The sequence below is a fragment of the Anser anser genome (assembly GCF_964211835.1).
Source record: "Anser anser genome assembly, chromosome: Z".
NCBI lineage: Eukaryota > Metazoa > Chordata > Aves > Anseriformes > Anatidae > Anser > Anser anser.
In genome coordinates, this window is record NC_139723.1 from 73,188,898 (window position 1) to 73,201,558 (window position 12,661).

General features: G+C 44.3%; 1 protein-coding gene across 1 annotated transcript; it reads left to right on the forward strand.

Annotated features, from left to right (window-relative positions):
* Window positions 1–4,404: 4,404 nt before the first annotated feature.
* Window positions 4,405–7,148, forward strand: RPL37 (ribosomal protein L37). The gene is made up of 4 exons (XM_083818427.1): window positions 4,405–4,541; window positions 5,263–5,398; window positions 5,715–5,799; window positions 7,037–7,148. The coding sequence occupies exons 1-4, from the start codon at window positions 4,539–4,541 to the stop codon at window positions 7,104–7,106; spliced, it is 294 nt and encodes a 97-aa protein (XP_083674553.1). The 5' UTR covers window positions 4,405–4,538; the 3' UTR covers window positions 7,107–7,148.
* Window positions 7,149–12,661: the final 5,513 nt, after the last annotated feature.

Below are 12,661 nucleotides of genomic sequence, written 5' to 3' on the forward strand. Positions count from 1 at the left end.
AAAAGTCTCCTGAGCCTGGGGCAGAATAAAATGCCTGCCAGCCTGAGAACTGCCAGCCTGGAAGCAGTACCACAGGGTGCAGTCCTTCAGGAACTGACTGCTCCAGCAGGGGCTGCTCTCCACAGAGCAGCACAGGAAGCTTCTCAGACAAAAGGAGCTCCATCTGGGGTAAAAATCAGGCCTGTTTTATACCATTTATACCTCTTACCCATAAGAAGGCATAGGACAAGGGGGAGTGGTCTTAAACCAGAAGAGGATAGACTAGGCACTATGAGGAAATTCTTCACCATAGAAGGGTGGTGAGGCACTGGAACAGGTTACCCTGAGAAGCTGTGGATGCCCCATCGCTGGAGGTGTTCAAGGCCAGGCTGGATGGGGCTTTGGGCAACCTGATCTAGTAGGTGGCATCACTGCCTATGGCAGGGGGGTTGGAGTTAGATGGTCTTTAAGGTCTCTTACAACCCAAGCCATTCTTGGAGGCCTGGATCTAGCTGGCGATGTCCCCCAGGGGTCAGTACTGGGTCCAGGATTGTTCAACATATTCCTCAACCATCTGGATGATGGAGCGGAGTGCACCCTCAGAAAGTTTGCTGATGACACAAAGCTGGGAGGAGTGGCTGATACCCCAGAGGGCTGTGCTGCCATCCAGAGGGACCTCGACAGGCTGGAGAGTAGGACCAAGAGGAACCTCATGAAGTTCAACAAGGGCAAGTGCAGGATCCTGCACCTCGGGAGGAATAACCCCAAGCACCAGTACAGCTGGGGGCTGACCTGCTGGAGAGCAGCTCTGCAGAGAGAGACCGGGGAGTCCTGGTGGGCACCAGGCTGACCACGAGCCAGCAATGTGCCCTTGTGGCCAAGAAGGCCAACGGTATCCGGGGCTGCATTCGGAAGAGTGTTGCCAGCAGCTCAAGGGAGGTGATCTTGCCCCTCTACTCAGCCCTGGTGAGGCCCCACCTGAAGTACTGTGTCCAGTTCTGGGCTCCCCAGTACAAGAGGGACATGGAACTACTGGAGAGAGTCCAGCAGAGGGCTACAAATATGATTAAGGGACAGGAGCATCTCTTATGAGGAAAGGCTGAAAGAGTTGGGCCTGTTTAGCCTGGAGAAGAGGAGGCTGAGAGGGGATCTTATCAATGTATATAAAGATCTTGAGGGTGTCAAGACAGTGGGCCCAGGCTCTTTTCAGTGGTGCCCAGTGACAGGACAAAAAGCAACAGGCAGAAAGTGAAACACTGGAAGTTCTATCTGAATATGAGGAAAATGTTCTTTGCTGTGAGGGTGACAGAGCACTGGCACAGATTGCATAGAGCGGTTATAGCATCTCCTTCTCTGGAGATATTCAAAACCCCTCTGGATTCAACTCTTTGCAATGTGCTCCAGGTGTCCCTCCTTGAGCAGGGAGGCTTGGACTAGATGATCTCCAGAGGTCTCTTACAACCTCAACAGCTCTGTGATTCTCTGAACAGCCTTTCTCATAAACATTGCTGTTTGCTCATATTTTCTGTTATTATCATAGAGATCTAAGAACAGTATAAATGACATTGCTTTCAATTTATTAACCTAACTTCCTGTTCAGAGAGTTTCAACTGAGTTGTTCGGAAGTTTTAGTTGAACTATGCTGTCACCTTGTGGTGACCAGTGTTTATCATTCAAATTAAAACATTAAAGTTTTATTTTCAAACTGAAGAATCTGAACACCGTACAAACAAAGGTATATTTTCAAACTAGATACTCTTCTTGTGAGTGCTTTTTAACAGATATTCAGGGCAGCTTTTTCACCACTATTTCCAATGAGGTGTCTACCTTTGAAGATCAAGATGACATACAGAAACAAAAGCATCGAAACTGTCATGAAAATCTTGTCCTTCAATTATTCAATTTTCCTGCAGCCCAACAGAGACACTGTTACCTAGGTCAAAGTGTCCAGTTCCCAACAGGATCAAACATTTGTTTGATCTCAGAGAACACATTTAGAAATAAATACTTCAGCTGACCTGCATTTCTGAAGATAATTGGTATCAAGCACCTACTAGCTTCTAGCATATATTAAGCTTGAATCTTCACTGTTCCTATCCCTTGTAGTCATCCCCATTTGTGCAAACAACGCGCCACATGTGCACAACTAAGAGATGACACATGATGACATCTGACAGAAGTTGTTTGGGTATCAGTCTCGCATTTGCCACACAGAATTCCTTTCAGCAGTGTTCAGGTTTTGAAGAACCAGAACAACTACTCTGCTTTGGAGCAAATCCCACCATAGTCACTTCAGGGACTGTATAGCTGTACTGTACCCTGGTGATGTTGCTAACTAGCAGTATAACACCAAACCCATGAGAAGCAAATGCCACTGAGGCTATTAGGTGCTTATATCTACCTCGCTCTTTACTGCCTAGGCAGCCCTGTTTTGGCCTCCCCTGTCCCCCAGTTGGACTTATGTGTAAGGCGACACTGTTAGTGCAGCCAGGGACTGGAAGTAGGCGATTCTCCTCCTCTTTCCCAGCAAAGTGCCAGGGCAAAGCAAGGAGGTCAGGCAGGTCTATGGATGGGATCAGGTTGAGGCAGAGAGGCTTGTACACCTGAGGGATGGAAGGAAAAATGGGTGGGTATGTCCAGTGTTACTTTTGGCTTCAGTTTTTCATTCCCAACTATATCAGACAGGCTGCAAAATACTGTGTTAGGGGATACAGAGAAAGGCACCCACCTCCACAGTATTCAATAAACCTTTATCTAGATGCATAGTAGGATCACATTTTCTGCTGGCATTGCAACGACAGTTTCCCCCATCACTGGCTGGACGCCAGGTGCTGTGCAGGAGCTGCAGTATGTTGTAGTGACAGACTGGTGTTTCCTGCATCAGAAGGACAGTCCTGAAATCCAGACCTTCTATATCATTTGGGTTACTTCCTATTGCATCGAAAAAGAGTGAATTGGTCAGTGAATTTAGGCTGGTGACATTCAGCAGCTGTTAGTATGTGAGCCTGTGGTTTTAAGTAGGCCGGAGTTCACAACTGGCAGTGAATGCCATCTTCATGCATGACCTGTGTGGGGGCTAAGAGCTGCTGGGATGATATGGGGTCAGCCACGGCTCTGCCCATTCCCTACTCTATAAGTTTTCAGTCCTGAATACTGAAGAAGACTGCATGATGATACCAAGAGTCCTTCTTTCCTAACAGGTTTGAAAATATTTAAATGAACAAGATTATTTTTACCCCACAGAGGACAAGAATAATTCCTTTGGCAATGTATCCTTGCAGGCAGCCAAACCAACACACTTCTGTTGGAGGCTGTTGCTATGGTATCTGTCCAACGTCTTCACAGCATCTTACAGATTTCTGAGACCTATCGTGAAAAAAAGAGAAGAAAGGAGGCACCAGATGAAAGATGCACACCCAGGTTTCAGGGAAAATATGACCCAGTCCAGCCTGTAGGATGAATTCATACTTAAACAGTTGTTTGTTTTTTGTTTTTGTTTTTGTTTTTGTTTTTTCAGTGAGAGTTGAGAGAGACTTGTCTCTCACCTTTCACTACAGATGGACCGTGGATGGACTAGATGAGATATATTTCCATCTGGGGATGGAAATCGCCAAAGTGAAAGAAGTGAGGTGCCTGGAACACACCTTTATGTGTCTGGAAACAACGCAGATAATGTTAAAATGGCGTTTTTGCCCCATCTCTCAATCCTAGAAGAAGTCAAAAGCCTTCCAGCACATAAACCAGCGCTGAAGGAATTCGGTGGGAGGCCACGCTCAGGAAACAAATGACAAACATCAGGACAACTGCACAAGGCTGATTTGTACCAAAGCGAATATGCAACACGTGAGGCCTAATTGCTTTTGAGATTGTGCCATGGGCTGATCTCTTTTTCTGTTGAAAATGCTCTACATTACAGGGTTTCAATTGTCCACGTTCTTCACAAGAGGGCTCCTCATGGTTTGCAGGCTTATAATTCCACAATCAAAGTTAAATAAAGTGGCTTTATCATCATTTCCTGATTTTCCTTTAGGAGTGTATGCATTGAACTGGTGATAAAATAAACACAAATTTATGCCGTTTTCTCTGTATGTGTAATTTTGTCCAGTATTAACTCTGATGTAATTTCCTATAGTCTCTAGGTCTATTGGAGATGTATGGTAGGAGAATGTATGTGGTGCATCTGAATAACAACTGATTTCTCACTGATGATGTGTTTTAATGCTTTAGACGGTATCACAGGAGCTGTGTGCCACGGACGAGCGGACTCTCCACTGTTTACAACAGCTCACTTCGTATTTGTCACAGCCAAAAACGCCCCGCTCCTGCATGTTAACTGTGCGAGCAGCTCTCCCCAAGCACCGCAGCCCAGCAGTGAGGTTTTGGGGGGGGGCGGGCCGCAGCGGGGACAGCACAGGGGAAGGCGGCACGTAGGCCCTGAGGGGCCGGGCCGGGGGTGGGGGGCCGGGCTTGCCTGTGCGGCCGCTCCCCCGGAAGCCGTTTCGGGGCTATAGCGGAAGGGAGGCGGGGCCCGGCCTCTTTGGTGCTGGCGGCGGGGGAAGATGGTGAGCGCCGGGCCGCGGGCGCGGGGCATCGGCTGCCATCCGCCGCCACGCCGCGCCCGGCGGCACCGCGGGCCTCGGCGGGGGCTCGGGGAAGCCCCAGCGCCATGCTGCGGGCCCGACCGGCGGCGGGGCGGCCGATGGAGGGCGGCGGCCTCGGGGCCTGGCCTCGGGGCCTGGCGTGGCGGCGGGGGGGCTGGGGGGCTGGGGTGGTGCTGCCGGCGGGGTTCCTGATGGGGCCCCTCATAGGGCCCCTCGGCTGGGCTGTGCGGGGAGCCTAAAGGGACGGGGTTCGGTTGACCTGGCCGCCCGCGGTGAGCGTGTGGCAGGCATGCGGGAGACAGGCGCCTCTTCTTAGGAAAAGCAAGTTTAATATTCCTTGGTGAGGAGGTTGGGGGAGACGAGAAGGGCTTTGGGGATAAACGCTGGGTGGTTTCATGTGGATCAGTGCACAGCAGGGAGTGGGGCCGGAGTGGTGGAGGGAAGTATAAGGAACCCATTTCTGAAAGTGGAGGAGGCCTACAGGTAAAACTGGGGTGGTGGTTTAGAGTTCAGCGAGGCTCTGACATGCTCACTGTGCCAGAGTTCCACCCAGCAACTAATTCCCCAGAGGAGTTAGGGAATTTCTGCCAGTATTTTAGACAAAGTTATTCTTTGAGGTAAGTATCTATCTTTCAAGTGGTAGTGATATTCACAGTGTGCAATGTCTTGAAATCCTTTTCAGACGAAGGGTACGTCATCATTTGGTAAGCGAAGAAATAAGACACACACCTTGTGTCGTCGATGTGGGTCCAAGGCATACCACCTGCAGAAGTCTACCTGTGGGAAATGTGGATATCCTGCAAAGCGTAAGAGAAAGTGTAAGTTTGGAGCTTTTAACTGACTTGAGCTTAAATACTTGCATTTCTCTTTTTCAGTAGTTAGACTTTTTTTTTTCAAACCAGGGAAGAATAGTCTGTCATCCTGGAGTATTTGAAGCTTTTCTGAAATTGGAAATTAATACTGATTTAACTAATATAGCTGATACTTAAGCTACGTTGCAGTACTACTACATAAAAATCGACTTGGTTTAAAAGTTTTTTTTTCTTTTGTTGGTGAATATTTGTGCTATTCAAATGTACTGTGCAGCAAATTATTTTGTGGACATCGTGAGTAACAGTAACTTGCATGTTCTAGATAACTGGAGCGCAAAGGCTAAGAGACGCAACACCACTGGTACTGGTCGCATGAGGCACCTGAAAAAGGTCTATCGTCGATTCAGGTATGATGTTTCATTGCAAACTAGTGTAACTTGAAATCTTAACGTGGATTTCACTGTATTCTGAAATCCATCTTGATTCGGGGTTAACATGTTTGGTTAGCACATTTAATGTGGTAGGGTCTTTTTAAAATATATCATGAGATAAGGAATGCCTTATATAATAGGTAGCATATTCCTTTGAGGTTATAAAGCTTACCATTAGTAATACATGGGCTGTGTAAGAAGCTCTGATGTTTCTTTTAAATGCAGGTAGTGCAGAACAGAGAGGGTATTGTAATAAAATGGCCAAATTTGAAAAGATACTCCCTGTATTTGTGAGTCAGTTAAGTGCTGGTTGCACTCAAGTGTGGGTTTTTATAAGAGAATTCTTGAAATGTGTTCTAATCGCTTCACTTAAATCCACAAAAAAAGTTGAGAACTGAAATAGTTCTGTAGTCCCTCTGTTACCTGGGACTCAGTTAGCAGTAAGTAGTTATAATACCAGATTATGTTGGAGGTTTCAAGAGCTTACTATAAAGCTGGGAGTTGTACTTACGAAGTAATGTAGGGGAAGGTACTGTGCTGTTAAATTAAGAATTCTTCTTGTATTAAATCCATGACAAAAACAGAACTGTGTAACTTCTGGTCTAGTAAGTCCTGGAACTAGGTGTAGTAGAGGGATCATTTTCATAGGTGTTTTTTTTTTAATTAGCACAGTCTATCGCAGCAGCAGCTAGAAAATAGTTCTTTTATAACTGCAACCTCTGTTCCACCAAGTGTGGCTGAAATATAAGTGTCATGTCCAACAGCAAGCTTGGGGCTGACTTTTGTCATGCCTGTGCTAATTTTTGGTTGGAAGCACGGAGAACTTCTGTAAGAAATGGACTTGCTTTTTTTTAAGTTCTAACAAACTGAAATGTATTGTTGAGTTGCTTAGTAGAACATAAAATATGGGATGCCTTCAGCTGATGTGCTAGATCTGATTCAGTCTCACTGTTTGCACTCAGTTACTGAAATCTTCCTATTTGAAGAAGTCAAATCCACTTTAACAGAAGAAAACCATGCCACTAGTTCCAAACAGCTTGTCAATGATGCTTCTTACTAAAAATGTCTGAACATATGAACTTCATAGTGATTTCAGTGCATTACTGAGATAAGCTGACAAAAAGATGGTAAACTTGATCTGTAATATTGTTAGAATAAATGACCTGGAGTGAAAATATGCCTTTCAAAAAGTGATAACTATTTCTAATTGCAGGAATGGATTCCGTGAGGGAACCACACCGAAGCCGAAGAGAGCAGCTGTTGCAGCCTCCAGTTCATCATAAAGATTCATCTATTTGCTAAAATAAATGGTCTTATCCAGAAAATGTTACCTTTTATGCATGCTTTACTTTATTGAAACATGGGATTCCTGAAAATACATATGCTTACACACAAAAATTCTTAAGAGGTTTTATGTGTTACTTGAGAAATCACTTGCAGGAGAAATGGAATGCTGGCAGTGTGGACTTGCCTTTGAGTTTCACCGTGTCCATAAAGGTGTCCATAAACAACCCTGAACACCTGAGTTATTTCTGATGAGTCTCTTAGCATGGAGAATTTATTTCAAAAACAGTAACTTGTATAACAGCTCTTCAGTGCTGTTCTAAGATGCAATAGTTTAAGAGGGATGCTCAATCATAGACGTTCACGGTTTTGTGGCTCTGAAAGGCCGCAAAGAATACTGCTTATTCAGTGGGTGGTTGTTCTAGGGAGGGGGAGAAACTCCCAGATCTGGAGGGACTTATTGCCAGATTAGAAGGGATGGGAGATAGGGAGTTAAAGCAGAAGTTACCCAAATGGTCTGAGAAGGTCAGTGTGGAAAGTTGAGGCACAGACAAATTATGCTGGGTGTAAACAAGTAATAGTAAGGTACATAAGTGAGTGGGTTATGTTTGAATTACAGAATGATACCTGATAAATTTGCACCCTGTGTGGTGTTGCTGGGTCACTCAGCTAGCTTCAAGCTCCCAGCCTTTAAAAAGTTCCTCATAATACAGAGGATGGTAGTCACTGGAAAGGTTTAGAGGATTTTCAGGTGTCTTGAAGACAAAATACGGAGTGGCGGTTGGGGGGAACCTGATGTTTCCTTGAAGCATTGGCCTGTTTTTAATTTCTTTGGTTTCATCATAGATTTTACAGAATCACAGAATGGTTTGGGTTGGAAGGGACCTTAAAGGTTACCCAGTTCGAACCCCCCTGCCATGGGCAGGGACACCTCCCACCAGACCAGGTTGCCCAAAGCCCCATCCAGACTGGTCTTGAGCACTTCCAGGGGTGGGGCATCCACAGCTTCTCTGGGTAGCCTGTGCCAGAAATTTCCAGAGATTGCACACAGCTTTGTCAATACTCGAAGATTAGCGGTTAACAAATGTGTCAACTAGTGCAAATCTTTAAGGAAATTTTCAGCTAGGTTTGAGATTGGGGTGTATACACCTGGAGTGTCTTTAAAAGACATACAGTTTGTGCACTTCAATAATTTAATGTATCTACTTAGGCTGTTTCTAAGCAAGAGAAAATTCGCTCTGTTTTTGCCTTAGTCTGTAACAAGCACACTGCGCTCTGTTTTCAACTGGTCATCTGAGAGATTCACAGTGTAAGTGCTGAGGTCTTAAAATAGATACATTTTGCACATATACATCTATGTATTCACAAGTTTCAGGAATACCTCTGAAATGAGTTTGTTGATGAGGTACTGGAAAATGCTTAAATAGACAAAGTAATCGTACATGCTTTTTTATTAGAGCATCCCCTCAAAGCATCTTAAAACAGAAGGTCAGCAAGGCAATAGGCTTGTTGAACAATACTACACGATACAACACTGCAAAGGCAAGTGCTCAGCAATTTGATGCTGCTACCTGTTAGTTGCTTAGCATTAATTATATTACACTGTACTGTGCTCCTGAAAAAAACAAGCATTTGTAATAATACGCAAAGTAGGTAACAGTGACTGAAACTTGAAATGACTTGCGGTAACTTTTAAACCTACAAACTTTTTCAAGAGAGACTTTTACCTGCAATAAGAGCAAATTCTATGTTGAAGCAGGTTGACAGCATTTTCAACTGTTCTTAAAATGCTTTTGTGTTATATTAAATCAAAGAGCTTGGGTAATCACTAATACATAAGTCATAGCTGGACTACAAGTCAGCTTTGCTGGATGTAGATTCTGAAGCACTTCATTTGCAGTGTTTCCTTAAATGCTGAAAACTTAAACTTTGTTTTTGTTTTTTAGTGTATAGATAATCTTTTGTTGAGATCTCATTAAAATAATCTTAACTTGAGGGTTATCCGTTAGAATTGAACCCCTGTGTAGTACTCGCTGTAGTTTACATCAGCCCCTTTCTGCACAGAACTATTACCATACAGTCTGTAATTACTGATTTTTGCACCCTTCAGACTGATACACGTGACACAGTTAATCTAAGAGACCATTACACGGTATTACCTAAATTATATCTGAAATTACTAAATGTCATATTCAGTGTTGCAAGTCTCACTTTTCAGACAACACTGTATCAGATTATTTAAATTAAGGTTTCTCAAAGATAGAGAGGTATTTGAGCAACTGTGGTGGCAGAAGATTAATCAGTTTTTGGCATGTCTAGCTCCAGAAGTGTAATAGCATGCTAGAGTTTAAAAAGCAAAACGGATCCTTGTCAGCCTGACTTGAGGGTCAGAATGTTTTTTCAGTCTCCAGCTTGTAAACAGGAATTCTGCTTAGTGCCATGGAGCAGTATTTCATCTGTGTTGTTTCATACTGTAAGTTGAAGGGATGGTGGGATCTGACACAGCTGCTGAATGTATAGTGAACCATACATACTGGACAACTAACCAGGGACCCTCTTTAAACCCAGAGTTCTAGTTTTATAGTAGGGTGATTTTGTTTTCCTTACGTATGGTCTTTTGAGGGTAAGAAGGAACAAATGCGTAGACCAGTACTAATGTTTGTTAGTTGCAGTTGATAAAATTAATGCAATCCCTTAAAGGCAATTTAGACATTTACTACTGTTGTACTTCCTGCAAGTACACACAAACAGTAGTACCTATTTCAGACTGCACGTGTGCACTGGCAAGCCCAATCTCACCTGTATCAACATGAGGTTGTTGCCTCCACAACAGGAACAGCTGAAGATGTTTCTATGATCCGGTGTACTGACATACAGTCAGTTTGCTTTAGGTAGGAGTTGTGACTAACTCCTCTGCTGCTGTATTGATAGGTAGTATGGACACCAGTCCAGCTACTTTTTTTTTTTTTTTTTCACAATGACACAAAACAAAATTCACCAGATTTTAGTAGCATCCTGGAAAAGGGAGAGATAAAAGTTGAGGAAACTGTTGTGGAGAAGTGTTAATCACTTTTTCCTTATGAGTTTACATGAAAATGGTTTGTGCTTTGATTCATGACAATGATGTAAAGATCTCTCCTAAATTACTTTTCCACACACTGCCTAAATACTACACTGGATTCTTAAGCTTCTCTCACCCTAACTGAGAACCTTTGAGGTCTTGACCTTACAATATAAATGTGAGAGGGCTTTTAGCTCAAAATACCAAATAACTTAATTGATGTTATTTCTCTTACTCAGAATGTGTATAAACTCCACTGCCACATCATGGGGCAGTTGGCATAGGCTGTGTCCATAAAAACATAAAGGTAAGCTCCAATTTCTGGGTTTTTGTTGTTGTTGTTTCATGAACTAAATAGGTTAATGAACGGTTAATGAACCAGTTAACTAACATGTTGCAGCAGTCCTCAATTCGGGTTGTGTACAAGTTGGCCAAACTCTGCAATTTCTTCCTGGAAACAGCCATATTTCTTGACTGATAGGGAGATCAATGTTCTAATGCTTTCCATGGAGCATTACTTTCCCAGTGTTTTTATCCCTAGGGAGCCAGCAAACTGTGGCCTATGCCTCCTAACAAGGTGTTTTATATGTAGGACAGAGATCATACATTGATGTATAGGGAAAGATGCTGGAAGACAGACTGAATTTTCTAATTGCAATAAATCTGGGATTAATAACGCATTTCATCCCACTTTTTTCTCATGGTAAGCTTACCTAGTGATTCTCTGCTGTTGTATATGCAAAATAACTTTCCATTAGAATTCGAGATATAATTAGTCACTGGAATTCTGTAATCCAATAAGGAACAATTACAGGAATTATTTTCAACTATTTTATCAAATACATGCACTTTTAGTATGTACTCCCCATATGCCCTGGAAATACTGGTAGACACTTCCAGGCTTTTTGCTTCAGTAGTTGCAGGTGGTCCCAGCTATCCCGTGGTTCAAGCATGTCCTACTGAGCAGCATTAAACTCTTGCAGCCATTTTTTCCTTGTTTTTGTATTTCTGTGGCTTCCATCAACAGTTCATGCTTATCTTGTGTGGTTTCTTCAAGGACAACACTGCAGGTTTCTCAAATGTGAATCTATTAATCAGCTTTCTGTGGAAAACATTTTCAACAAACAATGTCTAACCCTGATGCTTATTATTCTGCTGTGGGATATGGGAGGTTGTAGTGGGTTTATGTGGCGAGGTTTTGGTATCAGGAGGCCGTAAGGATGGCTTCTGTGAGAAGAATCTAGAAGCTGCCCCATGTTAGGTAAGTGCCCTGCTGCTGTCCAGAGCCGAGCCAATAAGCCAATAAGATGTTGTTTGCTCCTCTGTGAGAACATATTTAAGGAAAGGGAAAAACAAAACAAAACAAACAAACAAAAACAAACAAACAAAACCACAACTCTGCTACACAGCAGCTGGGAGAGAGAGAGGAGTGAGAAACTGCCTTGTAGGCGCCTAAGTCAGTGAAGAAGGAGGGAGAGAGGTGCTCTATTTCTGGAGCAGCAGTTCCCCTGCGGCCTGTGGTGAGGCCCATGGTGAAGCAGGCTGTCCCCCTGCAGCCCACGGAGTACCACGGTGGAGCAGGGTTCCACGCTGCAGCCTGTGGAGGAGACCACGGTGGAACAGGTGGACCTGCATCGACGGAGGCTGTGGCCTGTGGAAGACCCCTGACGGAGCAGATTCTGGGGCAGACCTGCATGGCAGACCATGGAGAGGAGCCCACAGAGGAGCAGGGGGTCTGGGGGGGAGCTGCTGCCCGTGGGGGATACAGGTTGGAGCAGTTTGCTCCTGATGGATGGACCCCGTGGTACGGACCCATATCTGGAGCAGTTCTTGAAGAGCTGCTGCCTGTGGTCAGCCCACGCAGGATCAGTTCAGAAGGACGGCATCCCGTGGGAGGGACCCCACAGCACAGGGGACGAGAGTGACTGAGGAGTGGTGGAGACGAAGTGCTATAGACTGACCACAACCCTCATTCCCCCGTTCCCCTGCACCACTCAGGGGAAGGAGGTAGAAGAAGGTGGATGGGGGGGGAAGGTGTTTTCCGTTTCTTTCCTTTATTTCTCACTTCTCTAGCATGTTAATAATAGGCAATAAATCTTACTGTCTCCATACTCTGAGTCTGTTTTGCTTGTCACAATAATTGTTGAGCGATCTCCCTGTCCTTATCTCAACCCTTGAGTCCTTTGCATCATATTTTCTCCCCCTTTCCGTTTGGGGGGGGGGGGGGGGGGGGGGAGTGAGAGAGTGGCTGTGGTGGAACTTGGCTGCCCACCCAAGTAAAACCACCACAGAGGTAATGGTGGTGGATAAAATATGTCACAGAGTAGAAAGTTAAGTTTATGTAAATCAACATAAAATAGTTTTAGTGTTAGCACTTTTAAAGCTCAGGCGTCATTTTATTACAGAATTGAAATTCAAGTAAATTAAAAGCTTTAATTACTGCTTGCTGATAGCTCTGAATTTGTTCTGCTCTTCCTTAAGAATAGAGGATGC

What these genes read in the sequence shown, in the direction of transcription:
- RPL37 (XM_083818427.1), top strand. An exon ending in TGCAAAGCGTAAGAGAAAGT is followed by an intron (nt 5,399 to 5,714) that starts GTAAGTTTGGAG and finishes TGCATGTTCTAG; the next exon opens with ATAACTGGAGCGCAAAGGCT. An exon ending in AAGGTCTATCGTCGATTCAG is followed by an intron (nt 5,800 to 7,036) that starts GTATGATGTTTC and finishes TTCTAATTGCAG; the next exon opens with GAATGGATTCCGTGAGGGAA.